The following is a 26,552-nucleotide window of genomic DNA, read 5'->3' on the forward strand; positions in this document are numbered from 1 at the left end:
AGGTCATGGGCAAGGACAGTATGATCTGAACAGACCCTGCTATAAATCATGGAGAACGAATGCACAGAGCTTTGGCAGTGATGGGAATGAGCACGCGTGCGGACTTGTGTGGAAGCTGTTCATGGTCTGAGGGCCTGGAATTTGTGTCCTCAAAGCCCGTGTTCACATTTATCCTTAGCAAAGTACTAGTGATAGCTTTCCAGAAACAGCCTGTCCTTCCTCTAAAGTCTAAACTTTCCTCAGATGCCATTTGTATTATTCAACCACCATAAAAAGGAAAGACAGTCTACAAAGGAACCTTCAGAGAACATGACGGAGTAAAATTGCTTTCCCAACCACCATAGCTCTTAAGGTGAAATGTTTCTTTAATCTATACCAGCAATTCTTGAGAAGCTTTATTGTTCACATTATAGGAACCAAAAATGTTTCATTCTCTTGGAATTAGGCCTACACTTTCCGTCTCATTCACTATTACTGAACCCCAGACTGGACAGGCAATAAAAACATCCAGCCCCTGGAACCAACCAGCTGGGCATCAAAACCCAGCTCTGCCACTGACTAGTGGTGAACTCTTTCTGTGTTTCAGTTTCTTTCTCTAAAATAGGGATAATAACAGTACCTACCTTGTGGGGTCGTGCTGAAAATTAAATGAGTGAACACATGTAAGCCTCTGCCCACAGTCTGGCCCTCAGCAGTGTTTCCACAGCACGGGATCTCTTTTCTCCCATTGTCCTCACCACACTCCTGTGAAACCTCACAGAGGAATTCTGGATGGTTGTGAGCGCTCTCAATCTGAAAAGTACTGGGAAGAGGGAAAAGTAAACAAATGTGAAAAACGTGAGAAATAATTTGAACTAGAATGGCCTTTAAAAGGTAAGACATTTAAGGGCTTCCCTGGTGGTGCAGTGGTTGAGAGTCCGCCTGCCGATGCAGGGGACACGGGTTCGTGCCCCGGTCTGGGAGGATCCCACATGCCGCGGAGCGGCTGGGCCCGAGAGCCATGGCCGCTGAGCCTGCGCGTCCGGAGCCTGTGCTCTGCAGCGGGAGTAGGCCACAACAGTGAGAGGCCCGCGTACTGCAAAAAAAAAAAAAAAAAAAAAAAAAGGTAAGACATTTGAAAACCTTGGTATAACAAGCCACTGTGGCAGAATTTAATTTTGAGATGAGGCTCCACCAGACCCCAGGGAAGTCAATAAGAACACCTACCCTCCTGTGTCAAAGAGAATTTTTAGCCTGAAGCTTGATTTTACAGGCTAAAAGGATGCTGAGTACTAGAATTCTGATCAGGTCAGGGGAAACTAGTTCTTTAGGAAAAATAAAGATGTCCAGGAATGATCATGAAGGAGTTAAGATAGTTATTGTAGCTCCAACTATAGGAATTTCAATAAAATAAAACCTTCTCTCTCAGAGTTCAGCCCAGGAACTGTAATGCTGTCCATTTCCAAAACACAAGAGATAAATCAATTTGAAAATACTTTATATTCTTGTAGGTCATTTATTTTATACCTAATAAAGTGAAAAAGGGTAATAATAATATAACACCCAGTATAAAATCCGTTGTTCTGAAATGCCACCCTTAGTCTTTGCTAATGAGGCTGTAATTATGTCCCATTTCCTTTTATATGCAACATCACTTTGGGGTAAATAAGGAAAAAGAAAAAATAATTCTCAGCACATTGAGAAATAGATTTAGATACATGCAAATGTTTCTGGGTTCCTTCCTTCTCTCTCTTCCTTTCTCTCTCTCTCTCTGTCTCTCACTTTGCTTTCTTTCTTTGCTTGTTTGTTTAAATTTGGGACACTGTTAAGATCTGAAGATTAGTGACTGGTTAGACTTTTTTCTCTCTTCTTGGCCTTTTAAAGTGTATCCACTGAGGACTTATGAATGAAGTTCACATGCTTTAATTATATATGACACCATGTATTTCAATTAATCTTTTAATTATACCTATGTCTATATGGGAAATTTGAGGTTTCTTATCAGAGACATTGCAAGTATTTGTATGATTCAAATTGAAAACATCTTGTGATCTTATTCTTTGATTTTAAAATGGATGAAATGTAAACTTGCCTGAAACATGAACAAAGGGAAAATGAAGACTGATAGGGCACATAATGAAATAGAGTCCAAGAAATTGTTGTTTTATGGAAGGCTGTAACCATTAGGCACAGCTAAGAGCAAATGTCCCCAGGGAGAATCGTTCCATGTCTCTAGAAGCCCTTTGAAGAATGGTTTGCTTAAACTTGTCAGATTTTACTCCACTGTTGATATGTTAAGATGTATTCTGTTTATACGGAAAAAAATTTAAATGACAAAGTAAGTTCCTAACTGGAATAACGACCTTAAGTTAACCTCCAATTACAACTCCTAGATGATACCTGTTACATGTAGATGGTCATTAGAATCATTCGAAGCAGTTCTGTCTTCTGTCTCCTCTTCCCAGCCAGTCCTGTAGTCTATGTATTGAACAAGGCAGTGCATTTATTTCCTTTCCTCCAATTCCAGATTTCCTCTGAGGCTGCAGAGCCATTGTTCCCTGATAAGATCCCACCTGAACCCTGTGCAATTGAAACTTGAAACGTTATTTCCCTTCCTAAACTGATGACCTCCAATTACCTGGTGGTAATTTTGATTTAATTATGTTTGATCTGGTAACTCAGGCATGGTTTTCTTGTCATGTACCAGCCTTCTTAATTATAAGATAATAGACCTGCTTCACCTTCATATCACTTATAGTCACTTACAGTCACTGCTTTTGTTAGGTAATCCACCATAGAACCTGTTTTCTAAACTGCTGTTAAATTAACCATCTTAGTCAGGGTGACTGGCAAGGAGATTTAATTCAGTGCATGACACTCCAAGTCCAGTTTTGGTACAGCATACCAGGTGTTCCACAGTTAACATTTGTTCACCTGAATGTCCCTGGACGTGGTCCACACCATTCTCTCCTGTGTTAAAGTCCTACAAAAATAAATTCATGTTCTGGTGCTGAAAAATAATTTTAAGCAGTTAGTAAAAACACTGCTCCCAGATACATAAATTGAGTTCATATGTTAGGAGCTAGGATTATTCATTCGCTGACATTTCTATGTCTGTATGTCTGAAGGCTCAACTAATCTGCAGTTTTAAGTAATACAAGACTCAGCACAAAATGGGGGGGGGGGTGGTATTGTGACTAGTAACACTGTGACAGATTCTCACAAGGTCACAAGGACACTCTGACCTTCCCTGCCAGGCCCCATCTGTTCCCATACTCCTCTCTAGGTTCACAGTTGACTGCTCTACACCTACAGAAAGAACAGACTTGAGCTAGTGCCATTTTCAAGGTATAGCTGCTTTGAAAGAATGGTGTCAAATTCCTCAGAAGTTTCAAAACTGAGAAATCACTGTTTGTATCACTTGGTACCAAATTTTCAAAAATCCAGAGCTATAGCTTCTTATGTGCACAAAACCTTGAGTGGAATCACTAATAAAAAATGATGGAACCTTAGAAATATAGTGGTTTCAGAGCTATTTCTCAGCATAGGCAGTTCCCATTTTATTAAATGTGGTTTAAGGCTCAGAATAAACTCTATGATAAATTCATCAGCCATGTTATGGGGGTGAAACAGGCTTCAGTGGGCTGGACGGGACATCCATTTCCTACGTGAAACACTTCTCTTAGGGGTGATGTCTTCGGTGCTCAAGGGGGTGAGAACAGAGCCATTGTCTCCCCGCCAGGTAAGGTAGGAAGTACCACCATGAGCTGGGAAAAGGCAGCGCAGTAGACCAGAAACCACGGCCACTCCTGGAGACTCTAGGAGGGATCCTGTTCAGGCGCCCCCCACCTCCATACACCCCAGGCTAGCTGCTTAGCCCAGCCACTTGGCCTAAGGAAGGGCGTGCTTCTCATTCCTAGATACTGAAAATGTTGGCAGCTCGACAGAAGCCAGTGTTACACTAATTTCTGTTTAGCTTCCTCTCCAGTCCCAGCGACTCCCATCCTACAGCTGGAGGAGTGCTGCACCCACAACAACAGCGCTACGCTGTCCTGGAAACAGCCGCCCCTGTCCACGGTGCCCGCCGAAGGATACATTCTGGAGCTGGATGACGGCAATGGTGGTCAGTTCCGGGTAAGTGGAGAACCTACGGCTTGTCAGCCAAAACCGGTGACGACCTCGGAGGACCCACTAGGGAGTCTCCGACCCATCCCGGCAGGGCCTGCCTGCTCTTCATCTGAGGCCTGCTTTCTCCCTGTCCCATCAAAGAAGGACAAAGGAGTCCCTGAATAGAAACTGCTCCACTCTTCTGAAGAGAAAATATTGATACGTGCAGTACTGCCAGCTCTGGTGTCAGATTGCCTGCATTCAAGTCCCAACTCCCCCACTTGGCTCTGGGACTGTGCCCATTTCCCAGCTCTCTGAGCCTTCAGGTCCTCATTTGTAAAAAGGGGATGACAATAATATGTACCTCGTGCACTGTTGTTAAGAGCCACTTAGATAATTCATATAAAATTCTTAGCATACTGCGATCTCAGACCCCGGTCTACTGAGTATCCCACTGACAAGTTGTCATTTTAAGGCTGTGCTTTTGATGCGAATTATTTTTACTCATTACATCAGCATAATGTTGCAACGTGTACAGCTAAAGAGAGAGGCATCTGCCTAACCTATGCTAAGGATGCATTATGCTAGGATTTATTTTAAGCTTTTGAAATGTCATTCTTCCTCCCTTCCCCGTTTCCTCCCTCTTCCTTCTGTACTGTGGTGAAAATCTGAATACTCATGATTTCCCTTCCTAAACTTCAAAACTCCTATGCTTTGTGACAGTTTCTGAAGTTATCAGTGGGTTATAAACATAGCATAGAGACCACTGCATGTTTTCAAACCTGTTTTTTACAAATCATACTGATGAATAAAGAGCTCAGTAGGTATAATATACTGAATAAATGCCAATAATAATAATAAGCATAATGCTAACTGTAAGTACCCAGTTTTCATCTTTTAAGCCCTATCTGCTAATAACTAGCATTCCGTAAGCTGCCAGACCCATGCTAAACACAAGGCACTACGCTAGTCAGTTTGCACGTATGACCTCATATAATCCTCACACCAGCCTCATAAGGTAGGTATTTTTGTCCCCATTTTACAGAGAAGGAAACTGAGGCTAAAAGAGGTCAGTTCAGTGCCCAGTAGCTCACAGGATGAGCTCAGATCAGGCAGACCCCAAAGCACCTGCTCCTGTCCACCCTGCAACATTGCCTCCTGACCAGCCCCGGGCAAGGGTTGGAGTTAAATGGTGGCCTGTTCTTTTCTGCCCCTCAGGAAGTGTATGTTGGAAAGGAGACCATGTGCACCGTGGACGGTCTTCACTTCAACAGCACATACAATGCTCGCATCAAGGCCTTCAACAAAACAGGAGTCAGCCAGTACAGCAAGACCCTGGTCCTCCAGACGTCCGAGGGTAAGGCCCTTCAGCAGTATCCCTCAGAGCGAGAACTGCGAGGCATCTAGAATGGCTGGCAAGCCCGGAGGTAACCCCACCACTGCCCACATTCGCAAGTGTTTCCATGACTTGCCCTGCATTCTGGCACAGAGCCGCTGTTTCTCTCCTGCCTTTAGCGAGCCCATGGTATGTGGACGTGATCAAACCAAAGAGTCCACAGCGGCAGTTCCAATGGCCTTGGCCGGCGGCTTCCTTTGATAACGCTCTAAATAAGCTGCAGCGGAAGAAGCTGAAAAGTGAAGGCCTCAATGTGCCGCGGTGTGTGAGACAGATGTATGTAGGCTCTAGGGCAGGCTCCCATTCTCCACGATACACACCACTGGCCAGTTTTGCCCAGACGATTCTCAATTGCTTTGTAGCACTGGCTTGTGTCTGAGGGCGGGGCTGAGGTCCTTTCCAGCTGCGGATTTATCTGACTGAACGTGTTTCCAAGGGGTGTGGGGCGCAGGAGCCTTTCCGAGAGGGCCTGTCGGCCACTCCTGGCTTAACCAGCAAGTTCCGTTTCACACGCTGGGACCGAGGCTCCCCGTGGGCACCAGCCAGGAAGAGGCCAGCGCCTCTGCGTTACCTCGCCATTTTCACCTTTGCCAGTCCCTCTAGGCTTGGTTAGGCTGCCCGGGGCCTCCGCACAAGGTCCATCTCCAGACAACTTTCGCTTCTTGGCTATACTGTAAATATTTTGGCCATCAAAGGCAAGCCATCCATGTCAGGAGAGGGGCTTGCATTTGATGGCCAGGTATAACCTCTGAGGCTGTTAACATTTTCACTCTAAAAGCAATTGCAACACATGAAATGAAACTTATGACGAGGTATTTGTGGTCGGTGCCAAAGCATTTTCAGACCTTCTGGGTGTCACTTTAATCATAGAAGCCACCCCCATCCCATGGCATTCTCCGTAACTTCCCTCTGCAGAACTGATTATGTTGATTTTGCTCACATTCAAAATGTTAGCAAAAAGAACTGTGCTCCGCTTCCCACAAACCTCAGCATGTGCCAGTCACCCCTAAAATGGTTCACATGGTTAAAAATAAGCACAACTTCAAATCCCACAGCAAGGTTGAAAGGCCCCTAGTTGTGAAAACCACACTTGGGGAGCACTTGTAAGTCTGAATGATGCTACTCAAAGAGAAGGATCTGGTGAAGGGGAAATGCCCACATACCTATCCCGCTTTGGGTTATAGGGATGTGGCGGCCGAGCCTCCCCTGGGATGATCATTTTAGCAACTTCTCTCTGGGAAGAGACCTGTCAGCTGAGAGCAATTGCCTCTTTTCCCAAAGCACCATGCTAGATGCTAAAGTCCTCCAGAAGTGTTCCTAGGTGCAATGCAGAAGGCCCTTGATGGGGATGGCCTTGTTTCCCATGTGTGTACAAAGCGGTTTGATTGAAGAGTGAAGTGCATGCTATCAGAGCAGGGTGACAATCTGCAGCAGCGTTGTTAATCTGTGTCACCAGACCTATGGGAAAACTATTTCTATTCATAATGCATCATGGAAATCATACTATTCTGCTAAAATCAGTTATTAGCATAGCAGCCTGAGCACTTATGTCTCTCTTTTCATCCTGCAGGAGGATGTAGTTTCTAAGTTTCGATTAATGTTCATAAGATTATGGTGTCTAATAAATTACAGGATTGGAACTGCGATCCTTGGTACCACAGTCACAGAACTGGGGGTCATTTTCTAAAAGAAACTAACGGAACAAGTCCTCTTCCAACAAAGAAACTGTACTGTAGAAATTAATTTCCTCCATGAATTTTATATATTGTGTACAAATATAAGGTATGTATCTAAATACAAAGAAAACCCTATCATCGTGTAGATATCAGTATTCTCTGTTACTGCACAGAAGTGATTTTCTCATGATGAAATAAAGTTCACACACATACTTTCTCCATAACTTTGGTTTGTTCTATTTGTTTCTCCCTCATTCTAATTCATTCCAACAGTGAGACAAGATTTAGAAAGCAAGAAAAAATATAACGAATAGCTTATTAGGAAAAAACAGATTTGATCGATCTGTAACAATTGAGAAAGCCTGTAGAACTAAAGAATTATACCTCTTTTTTTTGTTTTTTAGAAAGCAATGAGAAAAATGCCATTAACAAGAGTTTTAATAAGTTAACTGAACTTATACTTTATTAATCTTATTTCTTACCATTCCTGGAAAGATTTGCTTTGGAGATTTTTTTTCTTTGCTACTGTTGTGGGTGATGGGATGGTTGGTTTGCTTTCTACTTTAATAAAATCTTTTATGTTCTTTTTAGCAAGAGTTGACCCCTTTCCAAGGTTCAAAATAAAAAGTCTGTATCACAGAAGGGTACGATCTCGTATGTGTTAGCAAGTCTAACTCGTATTTACATGCATTTAGTCCAAGGTTTAAATCACCTATCACTTATACTCTCTGAACTATTAGAGAACCTTCTGCTGACCTAAAGGTAACTTTATGCAGGGGAGATCAAATGTCCACATTGTTGTGAATTCTGACCTTTTTTTTCAAAAGCAAATTTGTTTGTCTATTTGTTGGGCAGTATTTGATAAGTGTCTGATATGGGTATAGAGTGTTGAGCAGAGGTCACCCCAGCTGTCACGGAGCTCACAGTCTAGGAAGAGAGGCAGGCCTTAAAGAAATAGACATGTAAATATTGCATACTTACAAATTACGATAAACACTGTGAGAGAAGGAAAAGGGACCGTAAGGAAGACATAATTTATATAAGGGAATCAGTCAGGAAGACAATGAAAAATAATTTAATGCAATGGAATTATAAAGAATGTGTTATCAAAAGAGAAAAGGAAAGGAAAACAAATTAGTATATGAGTTCAAGTTTGCTTAGTTCCCTGAAAGCAAAGTTCTTGGGAATGTACCTAACACAGCCATGAGAATAAGGCCAGTTGCAGATCTCAACCAAATTACCCTGACTTAAGAAGAAACTGAACTGTAAGCAATGAATAATTTTAATGAAATTTTAAAATAAGGCCCACAACCTGGTTGTATATATCTTTAAAGTAATTCATTTAATAGCTGTGATGGCTGTGTCACGGTCTCTGAAACCAGCTACAAGAGTATTTGTTTAAAATATTATGTGACAAGGCCTTGTTAATACATAGAGTTCTAGGGCTCATTCTGTGTCTGGGAGACTATCCTCCTGACCCCCACCCCCAAAGAAAAATAGACATGGGTGAGAATAGGACGGAAAAATTTTTGTTCATTTTTCTCTATTTTCCTTCTACCTACCTAAACAGACTACTTTTTTTTTTCTTCTTTTCAAATCTGGAGAAAAAATAAGATAGACCAAAGATAATATTCCTGGTGCTCAGATAATTCACTGAGACTATTATCTGGCTGGAGAAAGGTCTTTCTCTGACTTCCCTCAGCTCTCAGAGCCAGGCAACTGCTTCACACAGCCTTCTCAGCACAGGAGGAGCTGCAGCTCACCAATCCTTCAGGGGAATTAGAACACAGAGGGTTGCACCTTCTGTGCAAAAAATACTCTTTAATCCAAATCTTTGTGAAAAAGATCATTTCACTGGACACATTCTTAGAAGTAGAATCACTAGACTAAAGAGTATGAACGTTTTTAAGCCCTTGATCTATGTTTGCAAATTGCTTTCCGGATAGATTTTACACCAGAAATGTATGAGCCGTTCCATTTTTAATATCACCTTAATTCTACTATTTAGAGTTTAATTTCGACTAACAAGCAGCCTCTTCTAAAAGTAAAAATGTTTCTAACAGAGGGTTTTTTAATTCGTATTTTCATAGACATAATATTCTGATTGTCTTACATCTAATAGCTACATGACATACAACACACTACAGGGAAAATGAACATGATCTAAAGGGAAGGAGAGACTTCTCAGAGAAGGGAGAGAGAGAAATCCTAACAGAGGGAATAACTGTAGGTAAGGTAAAAACGTCAAATTATGCCTTGAGCTGACTTTGCAAAGGAGGCCTCATTCACTCACAAACATTAATTGAGCGAGCCGATTTGACGCTCACAGCGATGCATACAGCATGGCCCTGCCCAGTGACTATGGGCTTTACTCTTCCTCCTTCCCTGAACTCCATGGCACCTGGCTCAGAGTGCCTAAAACTGTGGTACCACCTTACCCCTCGAGAACTAAGATTTCCACCCTACAGTGTAGGCAGTCATCTTACAGTCAAGATGGAAGCAACAATGACCTGTGATTGGTAGGAAAAGGAAGGACAGAGTTCAGGCACAGAAGCTCCTACGTTGTTCTCACGGCAGAGCCCTTGGTGTCACTCGGCTCTCCCTCTTTTTGTGCACAATTCCGCTGAGCTCATTGACCCATTTGCAAAGATCACAGCAGACCGGAAACCTCACATTAGAAGAGAAAGGAATTTGGTATAGAAGTGAATTGAGGCTGTTGGCAGTACTGAGCAAGGAAGGTAACTGGAAAAACTGTGAACAATCCAAAAAAAAAAAAAAGGGGGAGAGAAAGAGAACGTTCTGTGGCATATGCTCAGAAAGTCAGAAAGTCTATAATGCATTTTAGAAAGATTTCCACCTAATACATTTAAGAGTCAGTATATATTCTGGAACTCTTGATAATGGAGTATTAAGTATATCAGAAGGCTTTATGGAATTACAGTATAAGTACCCCCCCCCAAAAAATACTATGGTAATTTTGTGTAGAGCTTCCAAGAACTTTCTTCATTGCCCATTAAAAGATTCCATGAAAAAAGACAGCAATTTGAAAGCCGGCAAATATTTTTAGGGTACTGAAATCCAGCAGAGGAATTGTATAAAAGCTATCCATTTACTATAAGGTCCTAAAAATAGGGATTCTTTTCTCTTCACCCTAAGACTGCTATATACCTCTGTACCCACTGCTATTGTTTAAACCTCCCTTCTGTTCTGTTGCTGCAACATTCCAGATTTGCCCTATGTATTACTTTCCCATTGCTGCTTTAACAAATTACCACAAGCTTAGCTGCTTAAAGCAACACAGATTTATCACCTTACAGTTCTAGAGATCAGAATCCTAAATGGGTTTCACTGGGCTAAAAGTGAGGTGTCAGCAGGACTACGTTCCTTGGAGGTGGTTCTAGGGGAGAATCTGTTCTGTTTCTTTCCCAGCTTCTAGAAACCACCGGCATCCCTTGGCTCACGGCCCCTTCCTCCATCTTCAAAGCCAGCAGCATAACGTCTTCCAATCTCTTTCTGACTCTAACCCTCCTGTTTCCCTTTTATAAGCATCCTTGTGATTTATTACCTTGGGCCCACCTGCATAGTCCAGGATAATCTCCCATCTCAAGATCCTTAACTTAGTCACATCTGCAAAGTTCCTTTTGGCATTTTAGGTGCCATAGTCACAGATTCCGGGGATTATGACGTGGAGATTTTTTGACGGGCCATTGTTCTGCCTACCGCACTCTATGAGGAAAGTGTTATTATTATTATTCCACTCTACATATGGCAAAACGGAGCCTTCCCTCTCCTATCCTGGGAGAGGATAAATGACGTGCCAGGTCTGGGCCTTTCAGCTCCTTTCAGCCCAGCACAGTACACTTTGATGCTGACATTAAAACAGTGCTATTTGCACTCAACCAAAAAGAGGAAAAGAGGAAAAACTACCCTAAGTCTGTTTGCTAGATGTCTGAAGACAGCTTGTAGAAGCAGTACTGTGTAGCTGCCTGACATGTTCATCCAGAAACCCCAGGCAGAAATTGGACTTTAACACTTTCAGTCATGTTAGACTTTTGCTCTAAAAACAATATTCCTGCTTTAAGAAGGAGATGTGAGAATGACTGTCATTTCCAGTATCCAAGCACGTCCTTGGGTCCTGTCCTTTTTCCATGTCTTCCCTCTGGCTCCCCAACCCCCCGGGTTGAGCTTCTCTCCAACGTGGACACTTTCAGCTGGCAGTGATGGGTCACTGCCTGGGAAGGAAAAGGATGTCAGAGCCACATCTTCGAGGTCCTTGAAAGACCCCACCAAGTGAGGTCTGGGACTGGGAGCCCTGCTTGGGTTGAAACCACAGAGTTATTTATTCACAGAAGCTCTCAGCCCTCCAGATCTCAACTGTGAGGAAAAGTGGGAAGCATAATCAGGGATCATGAGAGAATCAGGCTGTAGATAAGGCTGTAAATTGTAGCATTCTCTGCACACAGGTGCTCAGAGCACTGAGCAAAAGTGCTCTCAAGCATTGTCTTACTTGAACAGCCGTAAAAGCCATCTCCCCAATGCTTTCCAGGACTGTTTTATCTAATGACAACAAAAGGGTTGGGACTCTTGAAATCACATCTTAGAAACTGCTTTCTAAAAGGGGACATAGAAAGTGTTATTCATAAAGATTAAAATGCCTTTTTCTTTCGCATTAGGCTCTCAGCATCACAGCACCCTTTCCAGTGTGCTAGCTTCTTGTCCCACACATCACAGAAAATAACCCAGAGAATATTCAGTGATGCAGGCAGAATACAGGCCCAGAATGACCCCAGATGCATCTGTTCAAAAGTCTCTTTGCAGATATTTTATAGTGATTTGGGGCCAGGGTAAGTGCTGTACTCTTAAACCTTAATGTACTGAGACACACGCCCACCCTACTTCCCACCAGAGAATATGTAACCTTGTGGAGGGAAAAGAACCTCATCTGATCTCAGCCTGCCCACCTTGTGTGGTCAGAATCCCAAAGGGGAGGGTGACGTATTTGCCTTTCAATTCCTAACCACCACAGTCCACGGAATCACTCTATATAGACAAGAAAGATTCATCCTCAGTATAATGCAGGGTGTGGAGAATGATAATTAGGTCCTCCACACAATCCTTGGTCACCCCTGAGACCACTGAAATGTGCCCCATGGCCTATAGCATCGACCTTACCTTTTATACGTTTCCAAGGCACAGAAGAGAGCAATGGCCTTGTCAGCCCCCAAATTTTATCTACCAGGAATTGATGTGCCTGGGGCCCTTATCCTGTCCCATCACAGGTGGCAGTGTGACTTAGATGTGTCCCTTAATCTCTCTGGACTTCACGGTTTTGTTTGGCGGGGGGGGGGGGGGGGGGATTGTTTTGTCTCTAAAACTATAAACTTAGAGCAGATGACCTCTAAGTTTTTACAGTTAATACCCCCTGGTTTTCTTCTGTGGCTTCTCTCTTCAAAATCACGGCCGAAAGCTGTTACTATTTCAGGAAACGCTATGGACTGGCGTAGCCGCCTCCTACTTGCCCCAGGGGTTCTAGTGGGTCTCAGAGGTTGCCTGTGACACTGAAAATTCAACACTAGTAGGAAGTAGCCGGTAAAGGATCACACAAGGAAAAGCGTATGGTCCACTCTGCCTCGGCTGTAGTTTTCATGACTCCGAGCACCAGAGCCGTCCCTGCAACCCCAAATAAAAGTATCTAGTTAGAGGGATATGCATTTCCAGGACAAATTCCTCAAGGTAGGTAAACCATACCTGAACAAATCCAGGTAGATTTTATGAAATCCAAGGTGAGAGGCATCGTGACAGCTTTCAGAGCCCAGAGAAGAGGTGCTTTGCTCTTTCTAATTTTGACAACATGCACGACATCCCAGAGAATTGCCTGATTTTCCATAAGACCGAATTGGATCCAAACCCTGTTTTCGCTTTTGGAGAATGTGCTTTGCACTTGACACTCTGGGGAGCAGTTTGGTCCTTTGGAATCTTTTGTATCTCTTTGAAATATAGGAATTTTCAGTTCTTCTGATGATAGTTCCTTATGAATCATGCCCTGGTGTTCTAACTTGGAGTGGAGGACTTGGTGACAGAGTGTGCAGCTGTCCCAAGGGTGGAAAGAGCCTGTTGCCTTTCTTCTTTTAAAAGGAGCTTTTCAGAACGGAAGTGTTTCTCACTTCTCAACTGCAGTTCATGCCACACTTAAGAAAGATTATAATACCACCTTTCACTGTAAATTATGTACCAGTGGGACATAACTGTGACTTTGGATGCTCATTAGATCATTTAAGGACACTCAACCCCTTCATTCATTTCTTTGTCTCTTTTCAAGTCTTCCCAACAAAAGCAAATTATTTTACAGCTGGTTTATAATTGAACTGAAACTCATCTTTAACGCTGCTCGTGCAGCTCTTAGTGACATATCTTGCCTTACTGTACTCTGAAATACAACCATCTTGTTGAACCAGCACCCAAGGACTGCTTAAGTTATAAAGCTGTTCACTACCAGACAGGAAGATAACCAAGAATTCTACCAGAGCACAATACAAGCTGGGTTAGCCTATGGAATCCCTGTCAGTTTGCCTTTCCTCTTTGAATTCCAAAAATAATACCTCAAAGACTGTACTTTACATTTCCAAATATTCCACATCTGTAGAAATCTTTAGTGCACTGTACATGTTGGAATCAGTCAAGAAACTCTACCCTCAGAAGTATAAAAACCAATTAGTAGTATAAGATACAGATTTTCTCTAAATACGGTCAGTTCTCCTCCCAACTTCATGCGTCCCATTTCCCAGCTGCTCAGGTTTAATGCAATGTCTGCTAATGAACAAATAAAATAAATATACAGTAAGGCAAAAAAGGAGCACACCACTTAAATATTCTTTTTTTGCCTCAAACCCAAAAGTCAGTAAATAATAAGTGTGGTCCCCAGCCAATCTTTGCTTTGATGATTCTTGATTACTTCTTCCAAGCAGAGGCCCCAACTCCAGAGTCCGGCCAATCCAGGTGGGAAGGGAAAGCAGTCCAGGCAAAGGCAAGAGGAGAGTGATGGTCACTGACAGAGTTGAGGGAAAGTGTGTCTCGTCACACTCCCATTATAAACACTGTCCTCATCCCAGAGTTACTGATATGCCCGGAGCTGCCACACCAGTATTCCGTTGGCGTTCTGTTTCCCGTTGCTCTTTCCTGCTAAACTGCTTTTTGCTCAGCAAAGCTCTTCAGCAGACAGGATCACTGCATGTGATGAAACATGACAAAAAAATTAAAGATCTTTGAAGGGGCTATTTTTCTTCCTCCAGCGACCTATACGTGAAAAATTAATAATAGTTATCCTGGTTATTAGCTATGACCTGAAACATAGCTTCATATCATGTATTCTGAAAAAAGCACTAACCCAATTCCTCTTTGTCGTGACTGACAGAATATTAATGGCTGAAAAGCCTTCTCCAGATCTCAGTAATTGTGCTTTGAAGGAGAGGTAAGGAAGTGGCATGTACATCCTTCCTGCATCCTGGGTATAACACAGAATACACTCTTGGGTAGCTATGTGTAGGCTCAATGTTAGTTGTGTGATTTGGCTAAACATGGGTGTGGCACCACTGTTCCCAATGTTGTCTTACTGTCTTTGGTTCATGTCTTTGAACATGTCCAGAGGGGCACGATGAGGAGAGTAAAGATTTGAAATCCACACCCTAGAAGAAAGGTTGGAAATCGATTCTATTTATCCCAGAAAAGGGATGATTTAAAGGGGGCCGGTGACTGCTCTCAAATATTTGAAGAACTAGCGCGCTGTTCTGTACGGCCCCAGATAGTAATGGTACGATTAAGGAGTCGAGTTCCCAAAGAGATCTATCCAGACCCATGTCAGCAATGACTACAAACAGGAGGGGGCTGCCGGAGGCCATGAGATCCTCAACCTAGGGGACTTCAAGGGGAAGCTTGTGATTGCTGCTCAGATGTTATCGAGATAAGTGTCTTCCCTCTTAGACTCCTGCAACCTAAGGTAATATCAAGTGACTTAGATGACCTGTAGGCAACTGACCCAACACTTGCACCATGTGCCCATGGGGAAGGGCACAGAGAGTCTGCTGGGATCAAGTGGAAAGTGCTCTCTTGCAGTTCATTTGGACAATTTTCATGACAAGGTAGGAAGTTTTTTTTAGGAGCTTCTTAGAGAAAATGGGGTAAGAGCCCAGCTGGTAGGGTATGGGAGGCCATAGGTGGGAAAAATTCAGAGACAGAGATGGAGTGATTGGGTAACATGTATATTAAATAAGCTTGCTTGAATAGAGAGCATGGTTCAAGACTGAGAGGAGTCAGGGACAATTGGGTCATCAATAAATAACGGATCTACATAAAAGGATAGAAAAGCTAACCATTTTAGTGTCAAGTTATTAATCCCATGAATAACCATAGCTGCCCTCAGCCCAGTCCCGCAGAGTGGTACCATCACCAACTCCAAGTGCTTCTTCCCGGTGCTGAGAATAGAAAAGGGGAGTATGATGGGATTGGATATGCTCCCTGAGTCTGGATGCAGTACACGTCTCTTCACTGGTTTTCAAATGATTACTCGAGAGTTCAGTATACCCTGAAATTCATTCTACTGTATGTGTCCTTTCCCTTAATTTTCAGGGCAACAAGTATTTTAAGGATAATGAATTAATTATTATTACTTGGTGAAAAATACATTTCCAAGCAAATTCTTGTTAAAAATGTTTTACTGAGAAAAATATAATTGTAAATTCTCTCCCTAAAAGAAGCCCGTATCAGTTTGTGGTGCTGTGCAATTGTCTTTCAAATTTTTCCATTAAACTAAAAGACTAATTCCCCCCTGAGATCATTATAATGTAAATCATTTCTGAACAAGGAAATGATCACACATGCCAAATTACCCGAACCATCTGAAGTTTAGGTAGAAGAAAATTGGAATGTATTATTATTGGGAACACAAAGCCTTAACTCCATAAGTAGCCATTTCTTTTCTCTGAAAATCTGCTTTACACTTTTCTGTAAAAAAGTAAAAAAGAAAAGAATTTTCCCCAAGGATAAGTCTAAAGCCTGAAAAGCTAATTTTGATATGTTCAGAAATGAAAATGAGACCGGGTTGGCAGTATTAAGCTGAAATGCTCCACCAATGCCCTTGCTCTGAGCTCTTCCAATAGAATCCCGTTCTGCACACACGTGCTCCACTGAGCACGCGCAGAATAGCGTTTGGATAGGATAAGGCTGTGTTCAACACAGAGGAACATGCTAACAGACTCAAACAGAAAAATATTCCCAGGAACACTCTCTGGCCACCAAAACAAAATTATTTTTTCAATGAGAAGCAAGTTCCTTGGTGGTTTTGGACATAGAATACTACCATCATGCCATCTGTATTTCCTAAATTATTATTATCAAACTAAGCTCTAAGAAGGCCCCTATTGGTAAAACATCTGTCTCTGACCAGATAACCCTACTGCATACAACCACCTATTGTTCAACAAAAGAGAAAGGAATGATTTTAGTAATTTAGAGGAGCTACCTCTAAATTACTCTAAATGTTAGAACCAAATCAAGTAATTGATATGTCCTTACTCTGGGATAATAGTGATCTTCATGCAAGACCTGACTATCTGAAAATAAAGACGTTTTTGCCACAAATGCACCTCACCACTGCCCATGGTCTGTTTATTGTTAGAGAACCAGAGATGTTCAAGGGCATCGTTAGGGTCTCATCTTAATGCAGAGACAAAGGTAAGGCTCCTTCCCTGATTACTTGTTCAGCCCTATCTTCCTCTCCTATTCAAAGAGCAAGTCTTGAGTGTGCTGGTATAGAAAAACCACCTCGTCCATTTAGAAACGGAAAAAATAAGAGACAAAAGGAAAACTATGGAACAGCAAAGAGTTGGTCAAAATCGTCACCTCCTAAATAGAAACTCTTTAAGAGGCCATCGTTGTACAGGTAGTAACATCCAAGGGAGCTGGAGAGGGTGAAGTATTAATCTTCTCTTGGTCATCAATGGGTAAAATTTACCTCTAAGGTTTCTAAATTCAACTCGAAAGATATTTAATTAAACGGAAACTTCCAATACCTTCTCTACCACTAAAAATTGGGAGAAGAGAAGACAATTGTCTGTGATATTTGAAGTATCCTCTGGTCATGGGTTCCGACCTGCCGAGAATTCCCTCCCAGTCTCAAACCACATTGGCAACTACGGGGTGGATGAAGCTTTGTGAAAATGCATTCGTAAGGCAGGTCTTGGGGAAAACTGTGCCCAGCAGGTGGCAGATTTCTGATCTCTAGTTTGCGTTGATCTTACATTTAGACACAGATTCAGAAGAACAGACAGTCCCTTTTCCAGTGCCTTCGGAAAGATTGCCGCTCCGTAGAATGAGTCCTTTCTCCTCCACCCTTAATCTACAGCCCAGCTTCCCCAGGAGATCCTACTTTGATTTCCGATCCTCACCCCATCAGCTGAGCTTGCATTCCTCTTTACAGTCTCTCAATGCACCGGGTGAGCTGAGCTCGTCTGACCTTTCCTCTTGATCTCTGTGCCTTGAAGGCATCTCTGAATACCTGTTTCGTTCTTGGCGTCCATGTGCGTGCAGAGGGGGATGAGCTAGTCTCTGTGTCTGTGGCCTGCTTCCGGTATGAGGAGCATTTGGATGAGGGAGCTTTGTGGCATCCTTGTGTGTGTGGTGTGAGGACCAACCCATCGAGCTGTGGTCAATGTATATAATGGTGTCGGAAAGTGATGAGTGAAGTTGTTCTTTTTGCACAAGCTGGTACCACCATGGGAAACCTGCTCTGTCATCACATGCAGTGGCATAGCACGCGCAGGTGCTGGCTGAGTGGAGGCTGTGGCCTTAGTATGGAGGTTTGCAGCCCTGCTGTATCCAGGAAACCAGCTGTGTCTGGGAGACTGGATCAGTGCACCCAGCCTGGAGTGGTCTGATTAAACATAGACTCAAGAGATCTTTATTGAAAAAATAAAAGTAAAAAACTTGCCGACAGCAGAATACATCATACAAAGCAGACACACCAGAGAGCAGCAAGTGAAAGTATTTCCTGCCGAATCCTGCGCTCACTGGTCAGAGAGGGTCATGGCTGATTTTTTTCTAAGCAAAGGGGAGGAACCACCACCAGCTAAATCAGAAACCCTCAACTAGCCTAAGGCCCAAAGATGGGAGTCACTGAAAAGTCTGGCCTCCCCAAGTTTCCCACAGCTAAGAGGGTTGTGACACGGCTTCAGGCTGATTTCAGGAAGCTGGACTAGTGATACTATGCCATGAACTCTGTCTAGCCAATAGAATCTTAAAATATCTAAACTGCAGTCCTATTTGATCTCTTCAGGACTATATTGTAATCAGGGATACTTACGATGCACATTTCACATTTCCAAAGGTTTCTTTTGTTTGTTATTTTATTCTGTTTGCTCATCCCACATCCTGGAATGAAGAAGCCCACAGCATGACAGTGCAAAAAGGATGCAGGGACTTCAAGCGCTCTTTAAAATGACATTTTTCTTTGTGCTTTTATGTTTCTTAATGTTTTTCTGTGCGCTATTGGCTTTTAGACATGCTTTGTTATGGAAGCCTTTTCACTTGTGTCTAATGTACTGAAATATTGTTATAGTCTTTGTAATGTATATTGTCTCAAGAATAAAATATGTGGGTTTGGGGATATCTGATGGCTGTATTTGACACCATTGTTCTAGTTGTATCGTTGAAACTTAAATGTACGATGGTGTGTTTAAAGTAGTGTAAAAAAGATTTCAGAAAACTTGTTTTGAAAAAGACTTGCACAAGGCATGATTCATTTAAAAAATTTAAAAGCCCTATTCAGATTCTACAAATTTATGTCCAAAGCTGGATATCAGATTCAGTTTTAAAACTCCAGGTGTTCTGTACTCACTAAGTTCTAACCTGTGAATAGGAATTGAAGTGATAATTGATACAAACTAAACATAAGTATTCAGCCATGAGTTGGAGAAAATGATTATTCTGCATATCAATTCATCCTAGAGGAAAAAAAAAAACCAAAAGTAATATCATAATCCTTACATTTTGTTTTTAATTCAATCATTAGTCCTTTCTAAGGTGCTTTCTTAATTCTTCTAAAATTCTTTTAATTCAGTGTATTATCCTTTATTTAGCACATAAGGGCCTTACTGAATTGAAAAAACATTAAATGATCCTTTCTAGGAGATACCCTGGTGCTCATCAAAAACACATTTCCTAGATCAGTCACTGACAGCACTTGAAATTGTAGTTCACACACCTTTGAACATTTTAAGACTAGACGGCTTCATCCACCCTGATGAAACTTCTCATGGAGTAGGTAAGGGGATGTTAGGGAAAGAGGGAGACGGTTGCAAAAGTCGCACAGGTGATTCCAATACATCTCTGAGGTCACTCCCACCCCCTTCAGCACCATTTCCCCCTCCCTCCCTTAGGTGAAAAGGACTCATGTAGTAAAACAATCTAAGAAAGAGATGAGGTCATTTTCATATTTACGACATTTAATTCATGTCATTATTAATAATTACCAGATGTATGTATTAACATAGGGATTACATTACACATCTAGTTATATAATTATCATGTGACTTGAGCCCAAGTAACAGCAAAGGCTTCTGGGCCTAACCAGAGTTAGAAGTACATGGAATAGTGATGTAGAATGGAGTTTTATCAAGATTCAGTGATTTCTCCATTTCAATTGGATGAATTTTTCTCATTTTCTTCTGAATACGGAAACTTTAGTGGAAAAGATTAAACTCGGAAGATGATGAAAATTTAAGCCGTACAGTTTAGAAACAATTGGAGGAGATTTTATTAAATGAAAAAAAAAAAAAAAAAAAAGATGTACTATTCATTTTGAAAGAGCAGAGAGGCAATTTTTACCCAGGCAAGTAAACTAATATAGAAAGGGCTTTGGTTTTTCATGAATCAGGCCTCTGGTGACTCTCTTCAGCTGGTGCTTTTTACATGTATACAAATAATTTTTATTGACCTGGTTGTTGTTTCATAGCTTTGATGTGTAGTATCTCTTTATAGGATGCAATTTTGAGACACAATCTGCACCTTACTCTCAATTAGGCAAGTATACCTATTGTAATTGTTATCTTTTACATATGTGCTTGATGTGCTCCACTCCCTTCACAAAATAAACGGTGGCAGCTTATTCTATGTCAATAGAATTGTCTAATTGTCGTTCAAATCCCATTATAGCAGTTTCTCACGTGCGCAGAAAAATGAGTCTGTATTTTGAAATCTTATGCCTCAGAGAGGATTACTTTTCCCCCAGCTTTCTTGTACATCAATGCAAAGCACTCTTTATAAGCAGAGCACTTGTGGGCAAAGGTACTAATCAGACTGATACAGTTTCAAACTGAGTAGTGTATGCAGTTTTAAACTGAGCCCTTTTTTGGTATGAGTCTATCAAGAGAGACATGTTTTCTTATCAATGTCAATTTTGCTTCCTATTTCTCTCTCCCATGCCTTTCACTTGGAATGACAACAGTTGATATTAAAAAGCTGTTGGCAGGTATGGAATAACCTTATTCTGTTACAAATAGCAAAGACCAAAGTGCATGTGTGGTGGCTCACAGATCTGATACATCAGCAATTTCGTCTGTCCAGAGCAAGTTCTGGGCAGGTGACATTTAGAACTCGGGCACAGCGCTGCGTACAAAGACGTCATTCCATCTGCACCTAAGGTCCAAAACATTTTACACGGTAGTTTTAGGAGTAACACGGAAACTGCATTTGTGGTGAAGGAAGCAACCTGTCTTACATCCAAGTCACAATCACTCATGAAAATTAGTTTCTGTTGCTGATAGCTTCGAAGCTTTTGAGCTTTCGCTAACACTGAGGAAATTTTCAAAACGAGTAGACCTGAGCACTTCTGCAGAAGGGACATTTCCTTGTTTCACTGAGTGTGTTTTATCCCTCCTCCATCTAGGACTCTAGCTCCTAGCCTCCCCGTCTCAGGGTTACACAGGCATCTTAGCGCATCCCTCTCCCCTTATGTCTCTGGTGTACTGTTCTGCCAGTCACCGGGTGAAGGGACTTGCACCTTCCAAAATCGATGCCACTGCGCTTCCGGATCACCCGGCTGGGAGTGCAGGCTGAGCCGGGTAACCCCTGCTGAATCGGTCGTGTGTCCTCCGTCTGCTTCTGGGCGCAGAGAGCCCTAGCTCCCAGGAAGTGCCCCCTGTCTGCTCACTCACAGCCCCTTCTGGCCCTGGACACCTCCTTCCCGCATGGAAGCATGAAAACGGGACAAGACGCTCCTCTCCGGCCCAGGAGTGCGTTATGGCGTGAGCTCAGTGGGTCCGTCTTAGTAACCGCCCTCCCTTCTGTTGTTCCCAGTGGCCTGGTTTGCTTTTGACCCTGGCTCGGCGCACTCTGACATCATCTTCTCCAATGACAACCTGACTGTGACCTGCAGTAGCTACGATGACCGGGTGGTGCTGGGGAAGACTGGCTTCTCCAAGGGTGTCCATTACTGGGAGCTCACGGTGGATCGCTATGACAACCACCCAGACCCTGCCTTTGGTGTGGCTCGCAACAACGTGATGAAGGATGTGATGTTAGGAAAGGACGACAAAGCCTGGGCAATGTATGTGGACAACAACCGGAGCTGGTTCATGCACAACAACTCGCACACCAACAGGTACCCTGCAGCCCCTACCCCCCAAGCAAGCCTTCTTCACGTTGGCTTCTGGTCGAGAACGAGAGCCCGAGTTCAGAGACCTGTTAAACAGACAACATGAAGGAAGACAGGCAGGCGATCTTTATGAAGTAGAAGTCTTACTGCTCTTGGCTGAGTCCCTCCTGGAGTTTTATTTTATTTTATTTGCATAATGACAGAGACATGAGTACTTTCCTAGGTCCCTCATTGCTACGTTCCACCCAGGGCTGGAAACTAAGAATCCTCATGCATATGTATTATAGAAAAACATTCCCGGATTCTAAAATCCAGACTTACAACTTCCCAGAGAAGCACTGTTGGACAAGAGACTTAGTTTCTCTGAACATCGGTTTCCAAATCCACCAATTAGGAAAATCATGTTTTTCCATGCATAAATGTTCCCGTGATTACATGAATCATGCAAAAATGCCTCCCATCCACCTGAAAATAGAAGCCACTGTTCTTCTTATTATGATTATTATCAATGCCACTTCTCAGAATAGTAGCCATTCATTAAACGAAGTCGTGTGGATGCCAATTTGGATAGTTTTGTACTTGAAGAGCTCTCTTATTATTGTATGGACTCAGAGTACCCAGTTTGCTGGGGAAAGAGAACAAAGGTAAATAAAGGTTTTCCTTTAACACCAAAATATAGGCAAGTATAATGTAACCCATGCTATCATATTTTTTCTAGACCTCCTTTTTCATACGGTGTGCGTTTTCTTCCTCAAATGTATTTGTCACACGTTTCCTAGGTAGAGAAGTGTCTTTTGTGGATCCTAGTCCACCTTATTCTCAAAGATTTCCCCAGGATACATTCATTGGTGTCTCTGGGAAAAAAACAAAAATACAGTTGTCGTCAATTGGATCACAAGGAAAGTGAGTCAGGCAGTGGTAGGCAGTGGACTCCACTGTCTCAGCTTTTTCTGTATGCTCATCACTGCCCCTTTTCCAGCCAGTAGGACTCCTAGGTCCTTCACTTCCTGTCCCCTTGGATAGTTTCTATACAACTGCATTCAGTTGTGTATTATTCACCATCACTTGAAGTGAGCACACATGCCATTCCAGCCTGATATCAAATCCTACTAGATATATATAAGCCATTGTCTTCAGTAATTCACATTGGGGGGACCCTCTGTCACCAGATTCCCTGATGCCATGTACCACGCTTACTTTTCCCTTTTAGCTTCTTTATTTTGGAGTGAAGGAGTGAGTAATAACACAACTGCCACGCTATGCAGAGAAACACTTTCTTAAGGCAGAGCACATCTGCTTGCATGCAAACTGCATGTCACCAGTGCCCTCATTGCCGAAGCTGTGAATTTCCAAGATGAAATTGACACCCCTGTGTTTTAACCACTACGGGCAGTCTGTGTTCTGCGTGCCGGGGGGAAAGAACAACACTCTAACATTTCTGTGCTCTGCTGAGATGAGGCTGAAGTTCAGTATTGCTAGCTCTCAAAGAGGAGGAAAAAGGCAAATCTGATCATCCATGCTCAATGGCTTCTGTGAAACCATCAATGGAAGCGTAAGACACAATTCGTGGTCAAATGACAGTCACTCCACCTCCTACAGTATAATTAATGATTTCACCTTACAGAGAGGAGATTCCTCTTCTCCGGTGTTGGCGTTTTATGAAGAGCCTCCAACTTCTCCAAATTCAGCATGCCCCAAATTACCATCTTTCTGGAATGAGCTTTTCTGTTTCACGGAGAGCAGAAGGGCCCAAATCCAATTTTTCATGCATGTGTTTTAGGTTCAGCTTAAGTGCTTCTTTGACTTTCAAATTAAATCATTTTGTATTTAATGACGCTTAATCCACACCATATGTGCAAAGCGTGAGACCCAGCTCTAGGCAGAGCTCTGATAGCCCAGAGGCTACTTTTTGCTCCTGGCCTTTGATGCTTTGTTTTCTACTAGACGACAGCCTGTAGAGACCCTGTATGAAGGAGTTCGCTCTCGGCAACGGCACGGTGAACCTATACATTCTCAACAGGGGAGTGAAAATTGGTTTTCCAGGGAGCGAGCAAAAGATCTTACTTCTTATATATATAAAGCACAGATATACGTACAGCCCATCAGCAGATACACAGTATATCTGCGGTATTAAAACTGTAAGTGAGGAGGGGCGATTAGGGGGAAAAATGTTTTAAAAGGCTCCTGGGGTGGGGATGAGGAACAATACTTTTAAACAAGTTAAAAAATACTGGTTTAACCATACAAAACGGGAAGCTTCTAGAATGATGACAGGCAAGTGAAACCCCATGTTTTCTTTTCCCACAGAACTGAGGGAGGGATCACAAAGGGGGCCACGATCGGGGTCCTCCTAGACTTAAATAGAAAAACCTTGACATTTTTTATCAACGACGAGCAGCAAGGTCCCATCGCGTTTGAGAACGTGGAAGGGCTGTTCTTCCCGGCAGTCAGCCTGAACAGGAACGTGCAGGTGAGCTGCAGACTCTGCTTCTGAGGCTGCCCACGGGCAGCGAACTCAGCCCCTGCCCACCGAAGGCCCAGACCGAGACACGGAGGAAGGGGGGGGGAGGAGCGCCGGGTGGGATGGACGTGACAAGTGAGATGATTCCAGATTGGCATGAGCCCCTCGGTTATATTTAGACACAATCTAGTGAACAGCAGGTGGGAAACTGGGATTCTCTGCGTGGCTGGCTAATTAATGATTGTCCCTCTGAGCCCTAGATTCCTCTCTAGTAGAAAGGAAACTCTTGAATCAGCTGGCATGAAAACAAATGAAATGACTGATGCAAAGCGCCGTGAGTGCCAGAGAAGTGAAGGTGCGAGCCTGAAGTGCTAGCATGATGCTCAGAAATTTGGGGCGATTTCTGTGCACTCTTATCAGTTCTGTCAGGCGCTTCGGGGACGGAAAACACATACTGATGATTTACTGTAAATAAAAACAACAAGTTCTTCTCATTCATTCATTCAACAAATATCTATTGAGTGCCTTTAATATGTCAGGCACTATTGAAGTATTATGAGTATTGGTGTTTACCAGTGAAAACAAAACAAAAATCTTTCCCTCTTAGGGCTCACATTCTAGTTATAGGAGACAGACAGTGAATAATAAGCACAACTGCTATGTTAACTATATAGTATGTTAGAAGGCGATATCCAGTGGAGACAAGACCGAGGGAGGGCAGTGGCCATCTTAAGCAGCGTCGTCAGCATAGGTGGACCTTACTGTAGTCACAGGTGAGCTGAGCCTTGAAGGGGGTGAGGGAGTGAGCTGTGTGGGGCTTTCCAGGCAGAGGGAACAGCCAGGGCAAAGTTTCTAAGGCACGAGGGGCCTCACTTAAGCAAGGAAGGGCCAGGAGGTGGCAACTGGGGCAGATGAGGGGCAGTGGGAGAGAAGATCAGAGCCATGCGGGAGGGTGTGCCCTGCCAGCCTCTGCCGGGACGGGACCTTTCACTTCCGTCCTGAGCTAGAGCTCATCATCGACTGTGACCCTCATTCAGCAAATGGCTGCCTTACGATAGGATACATAGGGCTTGAGAATCAAAACACTGCTGGCGATTTTTGCTCTATATAAAACCACGTCTTGGAAGCTATTTTAAAAATCCATTGTTGTTTATCAGTATGTGCAGTAGAAGTGATTGCAACCCAGTGACCTCTGCCCTTCTGTCTTGCTGCAACTAGATGGGTTTTTCTGGATGGCTGACATCTAATCAATCAGAGTGCAGCCCCTACATTGGACAAAAGAAAGCTATAGATTTCCCTAGAAGTGTGTCTTCGAAAACCCTCATTCAAAGTTTTCCACATTTTCAGCTTTTTCCCTTGCAAAGAATATTGTACTCGACGCTCTTCAGGGGTTTCTGAGTATCTTTAGAGAAAGACTGTTGGGCTGGGGAAGACAGGGACAAGACAAGAAGGGGAGAGATGACAGACAGCAGTGCATGAAATGGTTCTAGCCTGGTCCGTGCAGCTCAAGTATGAGGTTGGACAAAATTCAGTGAAATATTAAATAAGTGCCCACGTTTCTTCATACCTGGCAATCATGTAGTCCATCCCTAAATGAAAGGCTTATCCTAACTGGAATAACTAGTGGACAAATAACAGGGGAAGAGTTGTCTGTGCATCTGCTTTCTGTCCATGGACATGGCAGTGATCACCGCCGTGTGGCCAACAGGCTTTTCTACCTTCATATCCATGCCTGTGTCTTCAGTCATAGGAACACAATCTCCCCAGAATCCTTTGAAGAAGCAAGTGGCTGCGAACCATATTATCAAGTGTCTCCAAGAGTGGGGAGCCCAGCATGGTGGCCAGGTTCTTAGCACAGGCTGAACTCTACTAGAATTCTCTTCAATGCCTGCTAGAATAGATGTTACAGAAAACTGAACAGATCCCCTTTTGAGTGAGGAACACACCCGCTGTGCTCTGGGGAAGGGGTGCAGGGGGGGATCCTGCAGTGCCTTTGGGACTCACAGTCTCTTCCCACAGGTCACGCTCCACACGGGGATCCCAGTCCCCGACTGCTACTCCAGCAGAGCATCAATAGCCTAAAGATGTGCTGTGGAGGCGCCAGCTGCCTGTTCTTACCTCCACCTGAGAGCAACAGCAAGGAGCTCAGCCAGAGCTGGAGGGAGAGGGAGGAGGAGAGAGATGCTGGTCCTCGCACCCCGCAGCCCCCCTTTCCCTCCAGCCTCTCTACTGCTGTAAAGCCTGCTTTCTCTTCCATGTTCAGCAGTTCTAACCAACGGAAGACCTAGA

General features: G+C 43.1%; 1 protein-coding gene across 24 annotated transcripts in view; it reads left to right on the forward strand.

Moving 5' to 3' along the window:
- Positions 1 to 26,345, forward strand: part of TRIM9 (tripartite motif containing 9) — a gene marked incomplete at both ends in the record, with an annotated part of 109,930 nt that extends 83,585 nt beyond the window's left edge. For 2 of the 24 annotated variants that reach the window (XM_079913363.1, XM_079913359.1), the window contains 8 exons: positions 3,956 to 4,113; positions 5,305 to 5,443; positions 17,457 to 17,645; positions 20,188 to 20,229; positions 20,654 to 20,677; positions 21,505 to 21,808; positions 24,110 to 24,272; positions 26,283 to 26,345. In XM_079913363.1, coding sequence (XP_079769489.1) covers positions 3,956 to 4,113; positions 5,305 to 5,443; positions 17,457 to 17,645; positions 20,188 to 20,229; positions 20,654 to 20,677; positions 21,505 to 21,808; positions 24,110 to 24,272; positions 26,283 to 26,345 — 1,082 coding nt within the window. Of the gene's footprint in view, positions 1 to 3,955; positions 4,114 to 5,304; positions 5,724 to 17,456; positions 17,646 to 20,187; positions 20,245 to 20,653; positions 20,678 to 21,504; positions 21,809 to 24,109; positions 24,273 to 26,282 lie in introns of those variants that run through there. The other 22 variants (XM_079913353.1, XM_079913358.1, XM_079913362.1 and 19 more) reach the window with 19 other exon arrangements.
- Between the last annotated feature and the right edge of the window lie 207 nt (positions 26,346 to 26,552).

The sequence above is a fragment of the Stenella coeruleoalba genome (genome assembly GCF_951394435.1).
Source record: "Stenella coeruleoalba genome assembly, chromosome: 2".
NCBI lineage: Eukaryota > Metazoa > Chordata > Mammalia > Artiodactyla > Delphinidae > Stenella > Stenella coeruleoalba.